At 41.5% G+C, this 21,994-nt stretch overlaps 1 protein-coding gene across 6 annotated transcripts in view; it reads left to right on the top strand.

Moving 5' to 3' along the window:
• Nucleotides 1–21,994, top strand: part of MGAT1 (alpha-1,3-mannosyl-glycoprotein 2-beta-N-acetylglucosaminyltransferase) — a 23,450-nt gene extending 1,456 nt beyond the window's left edge. For 2 of the 6 annotated variants that reach the window (XM_044001464.1, XM_044001467.1), the window contains one exon: nucleotides 18,236–21,994. In XM_044001464.1, the coding sequence (XP_043857399.1) occupies nucleotides 18,427–19,770 (1,344 nt within the window). In that variant the 5' untranslated portion in view covers nucleotides 18,236–18,426 and the 3' untranslated portion in view covers nucleotides 19,771–21,994. Of the gene's footprint in view, nucleotides 1–8,233; nucleotides 8,277–9,521; nucleotides 9,663–11,151; nucleotides 11,297–18,235 lie in introns of those variants that run through there. The other 4 variants (XM_044001465.1, XM_044001468.1, XM_044001469.1 and 1 more) reach the window with 4 other exon arrangements.

The raw sequence follows: 21,994 nt of genomic DNA, 5'->3' as shown, positions 1-21,994 counted from the left end.
GCAGACTAAGTGCAGACCTGCATTGGTAAAGAGAGTTCTCTCACCTTGGAGTTTCCTATAAAATGAAATCTCAATATCCAAATATTCTTTGTTGTTACTTTAATATTTTGGTGGTTATCCTCTTATAACTAAACGACTATATTGAATTTGGTTCTTCCTATTTCTGAAAAAGCCCAGGAATCTATTGGATTTAGAAACAATTGTCTTCTCTATTAGATGAATAAGCCCTCAGGAGAGTTTGAATTTAGTAATTATATCACATTAATTTATGACAGCTTCCTTTTCTCCTGTTAGTAGCTGATATCTTTTTTTTTTAACAAACATTTTATTTTTTCCAGTTCCATGTAAGGGTAGTTTTCAACATTCATTTTCATGAGATTTAGAATTCCAAATTTTTCTCCCTCCCTCCCTTTCCTCCCCTCTCCACAAGATCGTAACCAGGTACAATCCACAATTGTTCTTTTTAGCTGATATCTTATAGGGGAGGGGGAGATTAAATCAGATCAGATTGAGAGTCAATCTATTCAGTATGATTTAGTGGGGACTCATCCCCACTAATATCCTCGGATATTGGGAAAGTGATGACATGGATAACACAAAAGCTTTAGTTAGTAAAACTTTGTATACTTTAACACTTAGCTGGTTGTTTCATTCAGTGGATACTTATTAAGAACCTGATTTCAGTAACCTGTGTGTGAGAACTCCAGGGCGAGAGATTTAATTTTTGTTTTTTAGGGGGCTACTGAAGATTTTAAAAGGGATTATCCTGGCAATGCTATGAATTATGGGTACCAGAGAAGAGAGAATACCATCTATCAGTAATACCTGTTGCAGTAGAACCTGTCTGTATTAGGCAGTGGGAATAAAGAGGAGGGTTAAGATATGAGAGATGGTATAGAGGTGAAGCCAATAGGACTTGATAACTTATTAGTAACAAGAATTAAGAGAGGGAAAAGTCAAAGATTTACACAAGGTTTTGAATAAGAGCTATTGGATAAAGGGGTTGTGCAACAGGAAGAAATGTTATTAAAAAACAGGTTTAGGAGGAAAGAAAAAAAAAGCTCAATTTGTGATAAGGTTGAATTTGAGTTGCCAGTGGGAGCTGTATTGTATGTAATTGGAGAGTTCAAAAGAGGTCAGGAATGGATCTGTGGATTTACTGAATGGTGGAAGGGAAGTGAATTGTAAATACGAGATGGGCAATATGCCTCCCTTCTGGTAGCAGCCCTATGGTTCAGGTGTTTGGAAATGGAAGTGTTAGGAGTCTTGGGTCATGAAATGGAACCAGAATTTAGAGGATATGAGGGGATAGCAAAAAAGAAACCACAATTTAATTCATGTCAGTTAAAAAATATGCAAGGTATTGTGCCAGGCACTAGAGATTTAAATAAATAAATCAAGCAGTGTTTATTTTACCTTCAGTCATGTCTGACTCTGTGACCCCATTTAGGAATTTCTTGGCAAAGATACTGGAGTGGTTTGTCATTTCTTTCTACAGCTCATTTTAGAGATGAGGAAACTGGGACAAACAGGGTTAAGTGACTTGCTCAAGGTCACACAGCTAGTAAGTATCTGAAGCCAGATTTGGATCCAGGAAGATGAGTTCCTGATTCTAGGGCCAGCATTCTATCCACCGTGTCACCTATCTGCTCCATCTACTCTATAAAATAGGTTCTTAACCTGGGGTCTATGAATTTACTTGTCTCAAAAAAAAGACATGCACACACACATACACATACAAATGCACACACATAATTTCAATATAATTGGGTTCCTTTATAATTATGTGTATTTTATGCATATAAAAACTTTATTCTGAGAAGGCATACATGCCACACAAAATGTTAGCTTTCTACTGGAATGATATAATTTGCATACCAATAAGGGCTATTGAGATCTGAGAGGGGACCTGGGATGTAGGGGGAAGAATCTGGGAAGGATTCTTGGAGAAAGTGTCATCTGAATTGAGCCTTGAAGAAAAGTAAGAATCCTGAGAGGTGGAGCAAACTTTGAAGGACTACCTTGTCAAACTGGATTCTTTCTTCCTCAGTGAAGGGAATGTTGTATTCCAAGAGGTGGAAGTGAGAAAGGAGAGCATTCCAGGTATGAGAGACATGGTGCTTGCACAAAGGCCCCGAAACAGGAGATGTACTATCAAGAACATCAAGTATGTCAATTGAGCTGATATACACTACTGAGTGTATGAATATGGGAAATGTGTAATCAGCCCAGACACATAGATTATAAGCAGACTGAGAAGAGTCTCAGATTTCCAACAGATATTTTAAGATGCATTTGTATTTTATTCTAGAGACCATTGAATGTTTTCAAGATAGGGGAATGACTTGCTCAGACTTGTGCTTTAGGAATACCAATATGGCAATCATGTGAAGGACTTGTCCTTCCTGAAGAGTGCAAAGGACAATTAGGGAGACCAATTAGAAGGCAATTTGGGTAATCTAGGTGAGTGATAATGAACACTTGAAACAACCAGGGTAGTTGCGTGTGTGAGTGCAGAGAAGTAGGGCAAGATTTTAGAGAGTTAATAGAGTTAATTGATAAGAGCTGGCAACTGACTAGATGTGGGAATGTGCAGTCAAACATGGCTACTCTTTCACATTTGAGTGTTTGGAAGGATGGTGATATCCTTGGCAGAAATAGGGAAGGCAGTGGGGAAAATTTTGGGGAAAGTTAATGAGTTCTTTAGACGGTTCTGTGTTTGAGATGGAGCAGTTGTCATCTTCATAGTTTGAACCCATAGAAACTGATGACATTACTGGGTGAAAGTGTAATGGTGGGAAATGGGGTACGGGATTGGGGTAGGGGTTGGGGTTCTTGGTAATTCCTCTTTAAAGAATTACACCCTCTTGTGGTAGTTTATTTAGGGCCAAGGGAAGGGAAGGGTGGGGGGAGGGAAACCATGAAAGAAATCCTTAGACTTCTCATGGGGAGATAGGCACAAAGCACATGGCTCAGAGGTACCAAATCTCCTCGAACAGGAGAATGGAAGGTACTTTTATAGAGGCCTGATGGGGGTGGACCATCTGCCTGTGGCAAGTTCCTTTAGTGAGGGTGGACCATCCCCCACTGGTGGTAGCAGGGGGGGGGGGGTGGGAATTGGGTGAGGAGTGGCTCTCTCTTCAGGACACAAAGGCTGAAGCCACACCCAAGGGAGACCAGAATGAAGGGTAGGAATCCGAAACTAGCTCAGTCTGATTTGGTTCAGCTTATCTCTCTAGGCGTTATCTGTCCTCTGGTTTAGTCTCTCAAGGAGAAGGTTCCTTGATGTGCCCCAGAGAACTTCTGGGGTGCTCTGCACCCCATGACAAAAGGAACCAGTGCAAAGTCTGCAGATACATCTATACCTAGCAAAAGGAAGGGCTGTAGATGATGATGATTTTGAAAAGGAGTTGTGAAAGAGGTTGAAGAAAAACCTAAAGAGAACAGTGTGACAAACTTAAGTAGGAGAGAGTGTTAAGGAGTGAACAAGAATGTTCAAAGAATTCAAGAAGGCTAAAGGACAAGGAGAGACTATTGGATTCAGCAATAAAGAGATAATTGGTGACTTTGAAGGAGGTTTCATTAAAGAGGCGAGGACAAAAGCCAGATTACAAGGGGTTGAGAAGTGAGAGAGAGGGAATGTAGGTAGCTTTTTCTAGAATTTTGGCTGTGAAAATGAGAAATAAAATATGGGCATCTGGGTAAGCAGTAGGGAAAGAGCTAATGGAAGGGAAATAGGGAGAGAAATTAAGTAAGAAAATTAGGGGCGGCTAGATGGCGCAGTGGATAGAGCACCAGCCCTGGAGTCAGGAGTACCTGAGTTCAAATCTGGCCTTGGACACTTAACACTTACTAGCTGTGTAACCCTGGGCAAGTCACTTAACCCCAATTGCCTCACTAAAAAAAAAAAGAAAAGAAAATTAGGGAGAGAAGGTGGATGTTTCTGAAAGAGAGGGGGAGGGACAGGATAAGGGATTGTAGAAGGATTGTTATTAGCAGAGAGAAGAGCCACCTTTGCATCTGATATTGGAGCAAAGGAAGTGAGAATAGGCTATGATTTGAAGTAGGATTGAAGAGGGGGAGCTCATCATGAGGTCTTTTTTTTTTTTAGCCATGTATATAATTTGAAGCTTTCTGCTAAAGAAGAGGGATAGAAAAGGTTTGGAGCAGGCTTTTTGGAGAATGAGATAGTCTTGGAAGGAAAGGGATTGATATTACAGTAATGAGGACCCAGTCAGATTGGATAATTTAAATTTCTAGTGGATCCTATTGGCATTAATGCATGTTTCCTCCAGCAGTGGTCAGCAGCATGGGAGTCTTGAGTAGAGAAGTCAAATGGTAGGATTTAGTGGATGGAATGCTAGACTTGGAGTTAGGAATACCTGAGTTCAAATCCTATTTCAAATACAGCTCAAATCAGTCACTTAAACTCTTTCAGTCTCAGTTTCCTTATCTGTAAAGTGGGAATGTAAAATGGCACTTTCCTCTTTTGGTTGTTATGTGGATGAGATGAGGTTTCATAGATGTGTGAGTGTATCATACATATATTCAGTGCTATAGGTATTAGTTATTTTTATTATAATTTAGAATTGAAGTTTAGAAAGTAATGAATTTCAATGGGACAAAGGTCCAGGCCCTCAAAGGGAGAAAATGTTAAAGTTGAATTGATTAATCTTAGTTTTTAAGCTTTTAAAGGGAGAAAAGTGAGACCAGAACAGAGATGATGGCCGGCCTAGAAAGCAGGGAAAGATAATGTGATTGAATGGTGTTTTGAAGACAAAAAATAGGTTTAGGAGGAGCAAAAGTGAGGCATAGGAAGAGATGGAAGGAGTAAGAGATTATGGCCAAGGGGCAGCTAGGTGGCACAGTGGATAGAGCACTGGTCCTGGAGTCAGGAGGACCTGAGTTTAAATTTGGCTTCAGACACTTGAGACTTACTAGCTGTGTGACCCTGGGCAAGTCACTTAACCCCAATTGGGTCACCAAAAAAAAAGATTATGGCCTGAGGAATTTCAAACTTAGGGGTTGAACACTTGTGGGTGATGTTGAGATCAAGAATATATAATTTGGGTACACAGTTGTAGTGGTGTAAATGTGCAGATCACAGGAGTTGATGAACTGGGAAGCAAGGGATATCAACATGTAAAAAGTGTTGTGAGAAAATAAGTATTAATAATGGATTTCTTGGGGCAACATAGAGGTCACTTTCTCAGTCCTTTCTCCCCCCTACTCCAGAAAGTTCAGTTCTCCTTGAGAAACTTCATCAAATCTCATCTGGGACAAGCCCAAGGGAACAAAAGGCATGGAGGTAAATTCATTTGATATATCAGTGAAGGACTGATAGGATTAAACCACACTTAGATAATCAACTTTGCCTTAAGCAACTTGAGTGATGTTTTTTTGCATTCTTTTCCCTGATTCCATCTCTACAATTCATTTTTTTAAATTATAAAAATATTTTATTATTTTCCAGTTACATGTAGAGATCTTTTTCAACATTTATTTTTATAAGATTTCTAATTTTAAATTTTTCTCCCTCCCTCTCCCCCTCCCCAAGACAGCAGGTAATCTGATAAAGGTTATATATGTACAATAACATTAAACATATTTCTGCATTAGTCATGTTATAAGAGAAGAATCAGAGAAAAAAGGAAAAACCTCAAAAAAGAAAAACAACGGCACCCAAAACAAAAGAAATAATATGGTTCAATCTACATCCATATTCCACAGTTGGGTTTTTTTTCTGGATTTGGAGAGCCTTTTCCATCATGAGTCCTTTGGAACTTTCTTGCATGGTTGTATTGGTGAGAAGAATCAAGTCTATCACAGTTGATCAACACATAATGTTGATGATACTGTATATAATGTTCTTCTGGTTCTGCTCATCTCACTCATCATCAATTCATGCAAGTCCTTCCAGGTTTCTCCGAACTCATAGCACAATAGAATTCCATTACATTCATATACCACAACTTTCTACAGTTCATTTTAATGTAGACCATTTTCAAGGCATGTCAACCAGTGGAATTGAATGATGCTAACTAATTAGCTTTGATCAATAGATACCCACCTCTATCAAAAGGGGGTAAAAAAACCCTTGGAAGCTGCCAGGAAAGGTCTTCTGGGTATTCTGAGGCTTTTAGGGCCTCTTTTGAGGTTCTCTTGGTTCTCTTGGACCAAATGGTCTCTGTCTCTCACCAGCTCTCTTGGGTCTCCCTGAGATCACATGCTGCCTCTCTAGGAGACAGCATGGGTCTTTTGAGGCTCTTCTCTTGCTCATGCTTACTGGCATGCTGAAGCTCTCTCCCTGCTTTCTCTTCCACACGGCCTGAGACCATGAGAAGTTAGGGAGACATGTGGTCGATCCTTTATTGGTATAATATTGATAAAATAATATGCTTATCTAAAACTGGTATCAATAGCAATAACAATCAATTTTAAAAACATAGTTTTTCTGGGAGTAAGTAAAGTTGATTGAATCAGGACAGATACTAATCACTCTCTTGAAAGGGCCCTCCCCTTCAATCTATACTTCTTTCTTTCTGTTCCTCTAAGTAAAACTGGTTTCTGGGAACAGATCTTTTTCAGAGAAGTTAATTTTCTGCATCCGAATTTGATCTCCTCTACCTTGAACTTTTTTTCTTTACTCTACCTTTTCCTCTACAAGTTGATTCCAGGTTCTTCTGCTTTGGGTCTTGAGACAAGTGCTTTCTACCTTTAAAAAATTTTTTTGGGGGGGCAGCTAGATGGTGCAGTGGATAAAGCACTGGCCCTGGATTCAGGAGGACCTGAGTTCAAATCTGGCCTCAGACACTTAACACTTACTAGCTGTGTGACCCTGGGCAAGTCACTTAACCCCAATTGCCTCACCAAAAAAATAAAAATTTAAAAAAAAAATTTTTTTTTAGCTTTAACAGTAGGGATATTTACTGAGAATATGTAACAAGAATAGAATAAACACATCCTTTTGAACTTGGCCACATTCTTCCTCTTTTCCTCTTCAGTCTTTGGAGAAAGTAGGTTCAAACTTAAAGCAGTTGTTTTAAAGCATTTTTTGCCCCACCAAGCTCACTACTGAATGCCATAAAGGAGCATAGTCACAGAAAGAGTTGCTCCCTTGCTGAAGCATATGGCTTTTCAGTTCCTGTGGATCCTCTGTGACACAGGGTTGATCCACAAGGAGTTTAATGGCAAATTCTGGCAAGGACTCTTATTGGACATCTGCTCCTCCAGCCTTTTGAAATCTCACAAGACCAGAGGTCCCACCCCCATTTGGAGGCCACCAGCTGTTTATCCTCCTCACTTGAAGGCAGGTAAAAAGCAGAGAGCATTAATTTAACTTTTTCAGTCAGTGGAAACTTGTCAATTTCTCAGTTTGTTTTGGTAAACTGGCAACTTCAGGGTGGGGCTGGGGGGGGGCCCACAAGCCTAATAAGTTTGATTTATAATGAGGCCTGCGGTTTCAGCAAGGAGTTGGAATAGAGTAACTTCCAATGACAAGATTTTATCATTCTTTGAACAGAGAGGGGTCAAGGTGCAATGAATTTTGTAACAGGGACAGATCAGACACCACACATAAGAGACATTGTGGTTAAGAACTGCAGTCTACCATTCTCTAATCAAGGCTCTTATTTTGAATTAGACAGGGAAAGGCATGGATTAGAGAAGAAGGTCTGGAAAAATGGTACTATTCGTAGCCACATAGGCATTGTTGTATACTGGAAAGATTATATGAATTCAGGTTTTCCAACCCCTAGTTCAGTGACCTTTCTACTATGTCAGAAGTCATTCCCTTCCAGGATTTAAGTATCCTGTTTATTCTTTTCTCAGGACTTAGCTACTAAACAAGCACCCAACTTGTGCCTATACCCACTCCCAGATACATAGATCAGAAACTAGGAGCTCTGAATTTTGGCTACAAATGCTTCTCTCTATACTCTTTTCTTTCTTTCTTTTTTTTTTTTGGTGAGGCAATTGGGGTTAAGTGACTTGCCCAGGGTCACACAGCTAGTAATTGTTAAGTGTCTGAGGTCAAATTTGAACTCAGGTCCTCCTGAATCCAGGGCTGGTGCTCTATCCATTGTGCCACCTAGCTGCCCCCCTCTCTCTATACTCTTAAATTCCTGTTGTCACTTTCCTTCCCTAATCTTCTCTTTTCCTTTGACTCCTCCCTGTTTTCCTTCAGCTTCTCTAGCTGAATCTAGTGATCTAGTTCAATTCCTTCACTTTACAGATGAGAAAACTGATGCCCTGAGAAGTTAATTGAATTACCCAAGGTAAGTTGTTAAGTACTTAGTCAAGTAATAAATGGCAGAGGTGGGATTAGGTCTGAATCACACCCCTTTATACATTGTAAGGATGGTTAATGGAAAAAGAACCAGATTTCCAGTCAAAAGACCTGGGTTCAAAATTTAACTCTGACACATACTCAGTGACCTTGGGCAAATCATCTAACCTTTTTGGACCCCATTTTCCTCATCTGTAAAATGAGGGGATTGGACCTTGCCAAACCCTGGCCTTTGATTAACCCCATTATCTACCACCTTAGGTGCTGCTTATATACTTCTAGAGCAAATCATGCAACCTGCTGACTATCTGCTATATATTTATTATTTCATCAAAGCTGGCCCTTCAGTACTAAGACAGTCTTTTTGCTTTTCTCTGATTGATTCTTGTATTTATCATAGTAGTTGTTCCAAACCTTTTCAAGCCTCACACACCACAGCTCCCTCCTCCCTTCTCATCAAAGGACCTTGGCTCATACTTTACTGAGAAAATATGGGGGAAATTTCTGTGAACTTCCTCTTTCCTGAAACTCTACATCTCAAGACTCCTAGTCATTTCCCATTCACTCCTCCTTGTCTCTGGCATCTCTCCTATGTAAGGACAGCCCCCTCTACTTGTAGCCTTGATCCAGTTGCCTTCAGCAGCTTGCCTCATTGTTACTTCTTGTCATTCCAGTCTTCACACTTTTCATATACTGACTTCCTCCTTGCTGCCTATAAATATGCTCATATCTTACCTATACTTAAAAGACAAAACAAAAATTGAATTAAGCCTACCATCGAAATTACACCTAAATTCCTAGAAACCTTGGCTGTACTCTTTGCCTCTACTTCTGGGCTTGCTTGCTTTTAATTTAATTTTTAATTTTGGGGGGGGGGGAGCAATGAGGGTTAAGTGATTTACCCAGGCTCACATAGCTAGTGTAAAGTGTCTGAGGTCGGATTTGAACTTAGGTCCTTCTGAATCCAGGGCCAGTGCTTTATTCACTGTGCCACCTAGCTGCCCTGGTCTTGCTTGCTTTTCACCCCCAGTAGTCTGTTTTCTTACCACTCAAATGAAGCTTGTCTCTCCAAGGTTACCACTAACTTCTTTTCCTAGTCCTTTTCCTTCTTGATTGTCTCTGTAGCATTTGACACTGTTGACCACACTTTGCTCCTGGTTACTTTTTCCTTTTTGGACTTAGGTGACATTGCTCTCTTGGTCCCTATTCTAACTATCAGATTGTTCCTTTTCAGGATCATCTCTGTTGGGTCATCTTCCTGGTCCAATCCCCTAACTGCTTGTAGCTGGAGGCTCTTCTGGGCTCTCTTCCCTCTCTACACTTTAACTTGTGGACCTCATCAACCTTTGTGGGTTTAATTGTCATCTTTATACAGGTAACTGCCAGCCCTAATCTTTATCTTTAGCCCCAGTCCTATATTATCAACAGCCTAATGCAATATTTATGTTCATACACATCACAAATTCAACATGTCTCAAAAATATTCATTAAGTTTTTCCCCAACCCATTTGTCTTCTTAGTTCTGTTGAAAGTACCACCATTGCTCCAATCACTCAGTTTTGAAACCTTGAAGTCCTCCTGGACTCTTGACTTTCATTCTTTCCAAATAAGTTATCAAGTCAATTCTACATCCATTAACATCTCTTGTCTCTTCTTACACTAACATGGCTACCCTAGTTCAGTCCTGAATTACTTTTCTTTTTTTTTCTTTTTTTGGTAAGGCAGTTGGGGTTAAGTGACTTGCCCAGGGTCACACAGCTAGTAAGTGTCAAGTATCTGAGACCAGATTTGTACTCAGGTACTCCTGAATCCAGGACTGATGCTTTATCCACTGGGTCACCTAGCTGCCCCAATTACTTTTCTTTTGAACTGTGTGTTCTTTTGAACAAATTGGGCTTTTTGCTTCAAGTCTCTTTTCCTTCCAATCGATCCTCCGTATAGCTACTAAACTGAAAATCTTTGAGGTCTGACCATGTCACTTCCTCGTTAAAGAAAAAAAGTTTCAGTAGCTCCCTACTGCTTTTATTTGTTCCTTCAAGGATAAAATACATGCTATTCTTCATGTTGATTCGAGCTCTTCACAGTCTAGCACCAACCTATCCTGGCTGGGAAAAGATTTATTCCCCTTCATGCAGGCTCCATTCCACCCAGACCTTCTTATTTGCTGTTCTCTGCATAGTGTCCTTCAGCCCTGTGCTGGCAGTATGGACTGCTTCCCTTGTTTGGAAGTCACTCTCTGAAATCCTGGTTTCCTTCAAAACTAGTGCTCTCCTCAAATTTTCTCTTCCCCCTCAAAAACACAAACACTGTTTGGATTAGGTATTGTTTCCCAAGTATCAGCTTGAGTGCAGGGACTTGACTGTTTTTAAATTTTGTACCTCCAGTGTCTGGCACACATCAGACACTTAATAAATGTTTATTGATTGACTTTATAGCCTCTAGTGTCCTGTGATCCTGTGACCCAACTCTCAATCTGTAATCCAGTGAATGTTTAGAATGGGAAGATAGTTGAAGCCTGAGTTTCCTGCTAGATGGACATGGGGGAGGGTAAATGAGGAGGGTTATGGACCTGCATGTCTGGCTCTGGGTGAGAGGGTGTTAGGATTCCATGGTTTTAGCTAACAAGTGGCGGTCACTGATGAGCTGGCAAAGGAGAGAATGGGGACGCTTCTCTGACCTAGGAGTTAGACTCTGCCCCCCACCCACCGTTTGCCCGGGTTGCAGGCTGCTGGCCGCTCTGGGACTCAGATCTGTAGCCCGGAGGCGAGACAGCTCAGGCTCTGGACGACCCCTCCTCCTGGGCGGAACTCACTTTCTCTCCTCCCTTTCACGGGGGAAGGGCCACGTTGCTTGGCTGGGGCGGGCCCAGCTCGAACCTCAGGAAGGGGTATCTTGGGCGGAAGGCACTTTCTACCGGCCCTCCTTCGGGGCTCCGTTGCTACTGGAGTCGGGGTCGTGCCCGCGAGTGGACCCCGGCCTACGGCAGGCGGCGACGGGCGTGACCCTTTGGTAATTGGGGAAAGTTTGCGGTGACAGGAAGTTGAGGGGACCCACGAAGGCGGCTTAGGCTCCTGGGTTGAGCTAGGGAGAGACCAAGGGATTTAGTTGAAAATCTCTGGTTCCAAAGAGGCTCTGAAAGTGCCCGAGATAGTGGAACCAGGCATCAGGGGTCAGAGGAGGCTTGTGGAGGGAAGTATCATCAAGATGAGGAAGGAACAGTGTCTGTTTGATGCCAGACCCCTTCCTTTCCACCACCACCCTTTCGTCGCAACCCCCCTGCGGAAAAAAGCAAAAAACACTGCCCAGCCTGGGGGGGGGGGGGTCTGACCTCCCAAGTGCTCTTTTAATCCTTCGGGATAGAGGAGCCTCTGAGATGTGTGGATGTAGGGGTATGTGTCTAAAATATTGTATGGGGCTGGTGGTCAGGCATCATGTGGTTTTGTATGATTGGTTAAGCTTTTGAGTGGATTTTAGTTTCTTTTTTTTCTTTTTTTGAGGGGCAATGGGGGTTAAGTGACTTGCCCAGGGTCACACAGCTAATGTCAAGTGTCTGAGACTGGATTTGAACTCAGGTACTTCTGAATCCAGGGCCAGGGTTTTATCTACTGCGCCACCTAGCTGCCCCCTTTTAGTTTCTTTTTTGAGGGGTAGATTTTATTTACTTAATTTTTCCCCCAACGGAGAGTTCAGGAAAGTAGCAAATTCAGGCCACCAGTTGTGGAAAGGATCTTTCTTGGAGCAAGGAGGGAGTTATTGGGAAACTTGAAGGGAAATTTTCTTTTGGGGAAGAGAGCCTCTGTGTGTAGGGAAAAAGAGCATGCCCGTGGTGGGTAGGAGAGGGGGGGAAGAGAGAAGGGAGGGATATGTGTGTTTGTAGAGATGGAGGGTTGGATCTGGAGGAAGGGAGAGTGCATATTGGTTTTTAAGGCCCCGAGTTAATATTGGGAAGTGAACATTTTGTTTGACCTTTTTGCAGAACTCCATATTTTACCTGTGTCTTTATTCTAGTTTTGAAAGAGCTAATACTTGTGAAGAATGAGAGGGAAGATCTGGGGCCTTGGCATAAATGAACTGTGAGGTTGAGGTGGGGGAGAAAAACTAGAAGCCTTAGAGAATAATTAATTCAGCTCTAAAGCTATTCATATAATACTTTGTTTGGAAAAGGAAGGATGTCTATATCCTGAGGAAGGAGGAGCAGGTAATTTGGAGAGAAAGGGGAAGGAGATTCCTACTTTGTGGGACACCAGGTTCCTGGAAGGGATTTAAGGTTGGGAAGAGAGGAGGAACTAAACTGTTGTGAGGTATGCTTATGAGGTATTATACTTGGAATCATTTCTGGAATTTAGTGTAGATTGAAGAGAGGCTCTGAGACAGGATAACTGGTTTCTGGTAGAAAATAGACTGAGAAGAAAAGGGTATCTGAGAGGAAGGACACTAATTCTAGTGTCTAAAGAAATTGCATAGTATTTTGCATATTGGCCCTATTTTCATTAACACTTCCTCTTTATTCTTTTTAATTGTTTACTTTATGGTATGGAGGAAGGGGAGAACCTCTTACTGTTTTTGGAGTTAGAAGACACATTCAAAATTTAGTTTTATTGATTACTGGGAGTATGTAAAAATGTTGTGATGGAGTACTGGACCTGAAGTCAAGAAGCCTAGGCTTGTATCTTCTCTCTAGCTAGCACTAACATGTTTCTTTAAGCAGTTCAGTTTTTCATAGCCTCAATTTCTGCATCTGTAAGACTTGTACTAGTTTACATAGTCAAAGATGATTGTAAGGAAAGTGCTTTGCAAACCTAAAAATGCCTCATAAAAGTGATTTATTACCATCTGTGTGACTGTGGGCTCTAAACTCTGGGCCTCAGATTCTCCATCAATAAAATGAGGGGTTTGGACAAGGTAATCTCTAAGGACCCTATCCCTAGTTGCTAATGCCTCTCATTAAAAATTTACCTCATATTTATTTTTGTACATGCATTCTCTGCTATGTAGTATAAGTCCCTTTAGGTCAGTGACTTGTATCATGTTTGTCTTTGTATACTCACTGTAGTATGTTGGTTTTTTTGTTTGTTTGGTTTTTTGGTGTGGCAATTTGGGTTAAGTGACTTGCCCAGGGTCACACAGCTAGTAAGTATTAAGTGTAAGTGTCTGAGGTTGGATTTGAACTCAGATCCGCCACTTAGCTGCCCCTACCCACTGTAGTATGAAGTTCCTGTCTTGTAGGCTTTTTAAAAAATTTTGTACTGTATTTTTATTTATTTTGTTTAAACATTTTCCAATTACATTTTTTTAAATTAATAAAGTATTTTATTTTTTTCCCGTTACATGTAAAGATAGTTCTCAACTTTTGTTTATACAAGCTTTCCAATTTCAGATTTTTCTCCCTCCCCTAGACAGCAGGTAATCTGATATAGGTTTTTTATATATATATATACATACATACATACATACACATAATAACATTAAACATTTCTGCATTAGTCATGTTATAAGAGAAAAATCAGAGCAATGACGAAAAACCTCAAAATAGAAAAACATCAGCACCAAAACCAAAAGAATTAGTATGGTTCATTCAGCATCTACTCCACAGTTCTTTTTTTTTTTTTCCCTAGATTTTGAGATCCTCTTCTATCATGAGTTCCCTGGAACTCTTCTGTACCATTGCATTGGTGAGAAGAATATAGTCCATCACAGTAGATCAACACTCAATGTTGATGATACTGTGTACAATGTTCTTCTGGGTCTGCTCATCTCACTCATCATCAGCCCACGCAAGACCCTCCAGGTTTCTCTGAACTCCTCCTGCTCATCATTTCTTACAGCACAATAGTATTCCATTGTATTCATATACCACTTGTCCAGCCATTTCCCAATTGATGGGCATCCCCTCAACTTCCAATTCCTTACCACCACATAAAGAGCAGAGGTGGCGCATTGGCCCTGGAGTCAGGAGTTACCTGAGTTCAAATCTGGCCTCAGACACTTAACACTTACTAGCTGTGTGACCCTGGGCAAGTCACTTAACCCCAATTGCCTCACTAAAAAAAAAAAGAGTATTGTCTTGTAGGCTTAATAAATGCTCACTGACTGATGGATTTTATAGTTTTGCCTGAGTGTCTCTTCTTTTGTGTATGTTGGGAGAAGGGGAGAGAGTGGGAGGGCAGCTCACATATGAGTGGGACTTTAGTTCTATAAACTTTTGGTTAAGAAAGACTGGAGAGATCATCATATCATCTGTTTGCCTCCTGACAGAATATACCTCCCTTTCCCACCCCACTCCTTTTCTGTTTTACACTCTAGATCAAATTTTCTCTTGTGCTTGTTTGTTTGTGGGTTTTGTTTGGGTTTTTTTGGTGAGGCAGTTGGGGTTAAGTGACTTGTCCAGGGTCACACAGCTAGTAAGTGTCAAGGGTCTGAGGCCGGATTTGAACTCAGGTCCTCCTGAATCCAGGGCCGGTGCTCTATCCACTGTGCCACCTAGCTGCCCCTTCTTTTGTGTTTTTAAAGACCTTTCTTACAAGTTTTCTTAATTCACTTTTATTGTCTTGAAGTTCTTATTTTTGGGAAATGCTTTCTGATTTATTAAGTGCTTTGTGTTAAGGGCTATACCTGTTTCTGATGTGTTCAGTCATTTCAAATGAGATTTCTGGGTTATCTGCTATTTGGGATTATTTTATCACAGGGCTTTTGTTTGTATTTTGTCTCTATTTACAAGCTGTTCTTTGAACCTTTTCTTCTTAGTAAGTAGGGAAAGAGATATATTAACATAATAATAGCTTAGAATATTATAAATGAAAAGAGTTTATTACAAAATCCTCATCCAGCAGACAAAGGAACTAAGTCCTGAAAAGGTTAGGTGGTTTGCCCTGGGATCACATAACTAGTAAGTGTCAGAAATGGGATTATAACCCAGGTCCCCTGATTTCTAGTCTGTTTATTACATTCACTTCACACCAAAGGAACTTTGACAAAGTAAGGTTAAGCATTTAATAATACTATGCCTTTGAATAGAAGGTCAGCTACCTAGCACTGTGCTGGGCCTGGAGTTAGGAAGACTCATCTTCGAGTTCAAATCCAGCCTCAGATACCTACTAGCTGTGTGACTCTGGGAATGTCACATAACCCTGTTTACCTCATTTTGCTCATGGCAAACTACTCCACAGCGAGAAAACCCTAAATGGGGTACCAAAGAATTGGACTCAGCTGAAACGATTGAACAACTGGATAGAAAGTAGTAAACAAAGATCCAGAAAGGGAGTTTTTCTTGCCTTGAGAAGAGATCAGATTTATACTGAGGGCAGGGCAGATTTGGCGAACTAATGGGAGATAGACTAAGGGATCTTATTTGAGGATCCAGGACACCTGACTGGCTGGAAAAGTGTGATATAGGCTGGGACTCACTAAAGAATTAGTCTTTTTTTTTTTTTGTGGGGCAATGGAGATTAAGTGACTTGCCCAGGGTCACACAGCTAGTAAGTGTCAAGTGTCTGAGGCCGGATTTGAACTCAGGTACTCCTGAATCCCGGGCTGGTGCTTTATCCACTGTGCCACCTAGCTGCCCCCAAAAATTAGTCTTAAAAAAACGAAGAAGAAGAATTAGTCTTGGATCCTGGAAAACCGGTAGCAGTGACACGTCTCTACTTCAGATATATAAATGAAGTACTAGTTTGGAAAAGAAGAAGTAGGGGGAAAGGGAGAGTTAGGCCAGGCACATGGGATTTTGATTTAGGTCCTGCTTGCTAACCCCAGAGGGCTAAAGAAATTTGCCTGTTGGCAGTGATGGTTCAGAGTTAACCAGTGTGGTTTGGCCACTCCTTCCTCCCCTTTCCATTCTCATCTCACCATGCTTGAGGTTAGGTTAATTCAGTAAAAGAATTCCAGGATAGGGAAGTATCTGCAAGTTGGCTTCTACCCGGCATTTATCAAGTAGCCTGTAGTAAACTATCAGTTTAGCTCCTCATTATTGGGAAAGAAGGCACTTTAAAGGCCTGGAATCTGCTCACTGCTCTGTCAGCAGCTGGGAGACCTGGCAGACAAAGAAAGCCTAATACCCTATCTTTGGAGGAGAGGCTAGATGGAAACTGCAAGCAGTGGACCTTTATGGAAGAATAAGAGCTGTGGGCGAATGCAGGGAGGGAGGTTGGGTAGGAGAAAGGGATATTTCTCTAGTTTGTATGTTAGAAGACCTCAAAGTAAAGAACTGAAGTCTTAACAAGTGAGGAATTTGCTGTCTCTAGCTCCCCCTCCTGGAAACTTTATTTTGTGAATTGTAATAAGAGGAAATTGATGCTAGTTAAAAGATTCTGGGAAAATTAAACTGCAGTGTTGGGAAAATGATTGGCTTGGAGAAGTCTTTTGATGTGGTCACATTAACGACCTTTTAGGAAGGTATTAAAGTTCAGAAGAAATCTAGGTGAGAATCCAAAGAATGACTAGATGGGTTAAATAGGTAGTCAGAGGGCAGTAATAATACTTTACATCATCCACTAAATGCTTTATAGTTTGTTGTATATTTATGCATGCTAGATCCCATTTGATTTCTATATTATCCTATAAACTAGAATATTATATACAATATCCTATGATAATCTTTTGAAGTAGACAGAACAGATATTATAAATCGACTTTATAGATGAGGAAACTGAAACTTAGACAAGTTGAGTGATTCAACCAAGATGATATTAGGTAGTAAGTGGCAGAGATAAGATTTGAATTCAGGTCTTCTAAAACCATGAAAGCCATGGTGTTTCAATTATTTGAAGGGGAACTGGAGCAAAAGGACATGCTAGTGGAGATCTTGTGGAATATAGGGGAAGAGATGGAGAGGAAAGAAGGGAACGAAGTTAGCTGGGGATGAGGAGGGACCTCACATAAGAAATAAACTCATAATGAAAAAACATGGCTGTTGCATGGACTGGTTTGGCTATAATAGGGGTCTAAGGTAGTTAGTTTGTTGCAGATTATTGAGTTTGTAAGAAACACTTGACCACATTGATATATTAGACTGTCCAATGTGTGGACCATATCCCTTTAATTTGGAAATAATCTTTTATATTAATCTTTTTTTTTTTGTGAGGCAATTGGGGTTAAGTGACTTGCCCAAGGTCACACAGCTAGTAAGTGTTAAGTGTCTGAGGCCAGATTTGAACTCAGGTACTCCTGAATCCTGGGCTGGTGCTCTATCCACTGCGCCATCTAGCTGCCCCAATATTAATCTTTAAGCACTCTTATTTAAGGAGAAAAGAATGGAATCATTAGGGGCTCTAAAAGAGACTGGAAATTATATGTGGGTTTGTCAGTACAGATCAAATGATGACTGTACCTGGGACCTCATTCTTCAAGTCTAACCACAGACCAATCTATTTTTTTCCCTTTTTTTTTCCCAGGGCAATGGAGGTTAAGTGACTTGCCCAGGGTCACACAGCTAGTGTCAAGTTTCTGAGGCCATATTTGAACTCAGGTCCTCCTGAATCAAGGGCCCGTGCTTTATCCACTGTGCCACCTAGCTGCCCCCCAGACCAATCTATTTTTTAGGCAACTGCCAATGATTATTTTCCTAAAGTGTTGGTGTTTATATTAAAATAAAGACTCCTTGAGGGTACAGACTATATTTGCTGCTTTTGCTTATTGGTTAATTGATTGATTCTTTCCCTCTCTCCTCTTGTACTACTTATCAGCTGACTGCTTTCTACAGGTATCTGATTATAATCTTTTATATTTTATATAGAATGGTCAGATTTGGGGAAAGTGTGAGGGAGACTCAGAATTCTCTAGGGAAGGAGACATCTTAATATCCTTCACTCCCTTGCCCCTATTCCTGTGCCTCTCTGACTGCCACTCTTGACCTGTATATCTTTTTGTGTGTGTGTGTGAACTATATATCTTGATCTTGATCTTGAATTAACATTCATTTTTGATGTTCACTATACTTTTTTCTCTCTCCAGGTCCATGGCTGCTGTCTTATCCTCCAGACTACCAAAAGCATCTTCTTAGACACCAGGATAGGGGGCTAAGCAAAGGAGATAAAAGGTGCTTCCTCCTCTGCTTCACTCCTCTTCTCCCAGATCCTCCCCCCATCCCCACCTCTAGTCCCTTCTGCAGCAATTTCTTCTAACCCCTCTTGTGAGGGGTCAGGATGCTGAAGAAGCAGTCTGCAGGGCTGGTGCTTTGGGGTGCGATTCTTTTTGTGGCCTGGAACGCCCTGCTCCTCTTCTTCTTCTGGGCTCGACCCTTGCCTGGTGGCCCATCATCTGAGGACCCCTTTGCTGATGATCCTGCTGGCCTTACCCGACGAGTGATCCGTCTGGCCCAGGAGGCTGAGATAGAGCTAGAGCGACAGCAGGGGCTGCTACAGCAGATTCAGAAGTACAGTGTACTTTGGAACAAGAAACAACAGGTGGCTACTGCAGGCCCTCCTGCTATCTCCCACCCAACCCTAGACCCTACAACATCTGTTCTCCCCATTTTAGTCATTGCTTGTGATCGCAGCACAGTCCGTCGTTGCCTAGATAAGCTTCTCCACTACAGGCCCTCAGCTGAGCGTTTTCCCATTATTGTAAGCCAGGACTGTGGGCACAAGGCAACAGCCCAGGTCATTGCTTCATATGGCAATGCCATCATGCATATTAAACAGCCTGATCTTAGCAGTATACCTGTCCCAACTGAGCACCGAAAATTTCAGGGCTATTATAAGATTGCCCGTCATTACCGCTGGGCATTGAGCCAAATCTTCCGTACCTTCAAATATCGGGCAGCTGTGGTGGTGGAAGATGACCTGGAAGTGGCTCCAGACTTCTTTGAATACTTTCAAGCAACATATCCACTCCTGAGAACTGATCCATCACTGTGGTGTGTCTCAGCCTGGAATGATAATGGCAAGGAGCAAATGGTGGATGCAACAAGGCCTGATCTTCTCTATCGAACAGACTTTTTCCCAGGCCTGGGGTGGCTTCTGCTGGCTGAGCTATGGGATGAGCTAGAGCCTAAGTGGCCAAAGGCCTTTTGGGATGACTGGATGCGACAGCCAGAGCAACGTCGAGATCGAGCTTGCTTAAGACCAGAGATCTCTCGGACGATGACCTTTGGTCGAAAGGGGGTGAGCCAAGGGCAATTCTTTGACCAGCACCTCAAGTTCATCAAGTTGAACCAAGGTTTTGTGACCTTCACTCAGTTGGACCTGTCCTATCTGAAACAGGAAGCCTATGATCAGGACTTTTCTGCCCGAGTCTATGCTGCCCCGCAAGTGCAAGTGGAGGAGCTAAAAGGCAACCAGAAACAGGAATTAGGGGAGGTTAGGGTACAGTACAGGGGACGAGACAGCTTCAGGGCCTTTGCTAAGGCCCTAGGTGTCATGGATGATCTCAAGTCAGGTGTTCCCCGAGCTGGCTATCGGGGCATTGTCAGTTTTCTATTCCGGGGCCGTCGGGTATATTTGGCACCTCCACAAGATTGGACTGGTTATGACCCTAGCTGGAGTTAGCAGTGGCACCCACTCTCCGGTCCTCTACAAGAAGAGTTGGAGAGTCTTGTCTATAGGCTTCATTGTTCTTTTTGTGTGTTTTCTTATCAATTCTGGGTATGTGTTTTTTTGGGGGTTTTTTGTTTTTTTTTTTTAATTTTTCCAAGTGGCATTCGAGTGCATTTTCTCTGCCTGGGCCAGGGGCGTGGGATATTTGGTTTGTATCCTGTCAACAATGGGAAGGCATTCTTGGGGAATATTGGGACTCTGGGCAGGAGTTTTATAAGACAAAAAAATTCATTTCTCCACCCTATAGAAGCTGAGAGACCTAGCCTTTCCATTAGATAGTTTTGATTTTTCTCATGAAAATCTTAGTTACAATTTTCAAAGATTTTTCACTCATTGGGACTTCATTAGGGACTGACTTGATTTTTCTCCTCTACTATCCCTTCTAGCTAGGATGCACTTAGCCTCTCTGGGTCTCAATTTCTTCATCTATTAAGTGAAGAGATTAGACTAGTTGACCTTTAACAGTTCTTCCAACTCTAACTCTATGATATTATGATCCCTACCCCAGTTCTTCCCACTTGATCCATCCCTTTTTCTAAGAGCTTGTGGCCAAAACAAGGACACACCAAAGGGGAGCCAGGGAACACATTACTAAATTTTAGGTATTTGTACTTTTTAATTCCCTTTGACCTTTGTCCTGTCTCTGTGTGTGCAGTGTGTACCATATGTTCTTATCCATAAAACCTTTTGTATTTTTAAAATTTTTCCTTCATTCTTCCTTTTTTGTGTGTGAGGCATTTGGGGTTAAGTGACTTGCCCAGGGTCACACAGCTAGTAAATGTTAAGTGTCTGAGCCTGGATTTGAACTCAGGTCCTCCTGACTTCAGGGCCAGTGCTCTCTCCACTGCGTTGTTGTCTCATTTTTTTCTCTTCCTCTGGAGTTTAGTAATCCCCAATTCTAGAAAGAAAAGTTGAATGAGAAAAAGTAAAATCTCCCCAGTTCTCCATTCTCAGGACTTGGGGGAGATTGTGGGCTGGGCTTAGCATTGGGAGAGTCTTCAGTTGATTTTGAGAAATTCTTCCTTCTTCAAGGGAGCAGTCTCTAGCCACTCTTCCTGAACCCAATTCTTCCTAATTTCTTTAGGAGAGTGTAGCTTCAAATGGATGATGGAAGGGTGGAAGAGCCTTGTCCTTTGTGCCCTTTCCGTTTTCTCCTGGGTTCAACTTATTGATTCTGTGGGTTACTTTCTCTCAGTGTGTGACTTTTCTGTTTTCCCCCTTTACCAGTGGTAGACTCCTGAAGAGCAAATGTGATTAATGCCATTAGCAGCTAGCCCCTCTTATGTAACATGTATTCTCAACACAGATAGGGTAGGGTGTGCCCTCCTTTACCTTCAACTCCTTTATTTCTTGGGAAATGAGGATAATGATGGTGGTTGATTGAGGAATTTGGTCATTTATATATTTTTTTTCCTTACCTCAGTTTCATGGAAGAAAATTGAAGTTGCCTAATTATTTTCCAGAATAAAATAAAGATTGTCATTTGAAAAGCTCCAGTCTCTCTGTCCTGAAGAAAGATAAGGGTGAGAATAACTGAGGGGTGATGGGGGTTTTGAGCAGGGTGGGCAGTGGAAGAAGTAAAAAGCAGAGAAAGGGAATAGGGAAAAAACAGCAAGAAAGAAGGGAGAAAAGGATTGAAAGAATATGGAATACAAGGGAAGGAAAGAGGTGAAATGGCATGAAGGGAAAAGAGGAAGGTAGTGCTGGGGAAATGAGAGGAGAAATGAGGGGGGAAACCCCGGGGGGAAGAAGTCATGGAAATGAGAAGAGAGCTTTTAGTCCTGTGGTATAAGATGGTTGTTAATTCTCCCCAAGGGAGAGATTGGGAGTGTTGAAGCTCCCAGGAATCCAGATTCCATACATTTTGAAGGTTTGGGAAAGTACATTCATAGAGCCTTAGGCCTTGATCTTACCAAACTGAAGGTATCAAAATGAGGGTGGTGGCTTCATTGTAAAAAGTAATTTCCTCAACTGAAAGACTTTCAGAAGGCTGAATAGTCTGTCACAAATGAGATGGAGGTTTCCTCAGGGAAACAGAGGCCTGAAACAGACACTAGAGAAAAGCCTGAAGAAATCTCTAGAATCAGAGTTTGGAAAGGGATCATGAGAATACTGGTGACAAAATTGTGTGTATTTGGAAAGGGAAATTAATGAATAAAAAGCATTTTTTTTTAAA

The sequence above is a fragment of the Dromiciops gliroides genome, chromosome 4 (genome assembly GCF_019393635.1).
Source record: "Dromiciops gliroides isolate mDroGli1 chromosome 4, mDroGli1.pri, whole genome shotgun sequence".
Classification (NCBI taxonomy): Eukaryota; Metazoa; Chordata; class Mammalia; order Microbiotheria; family Microbiotheriidae; genus Dromiciops; species Dromiciops gliroides.
Note: the sequence above shows the minus strand (reverse complement) of the source record. Positions and strands in the feature narration are given on the sequence as shown.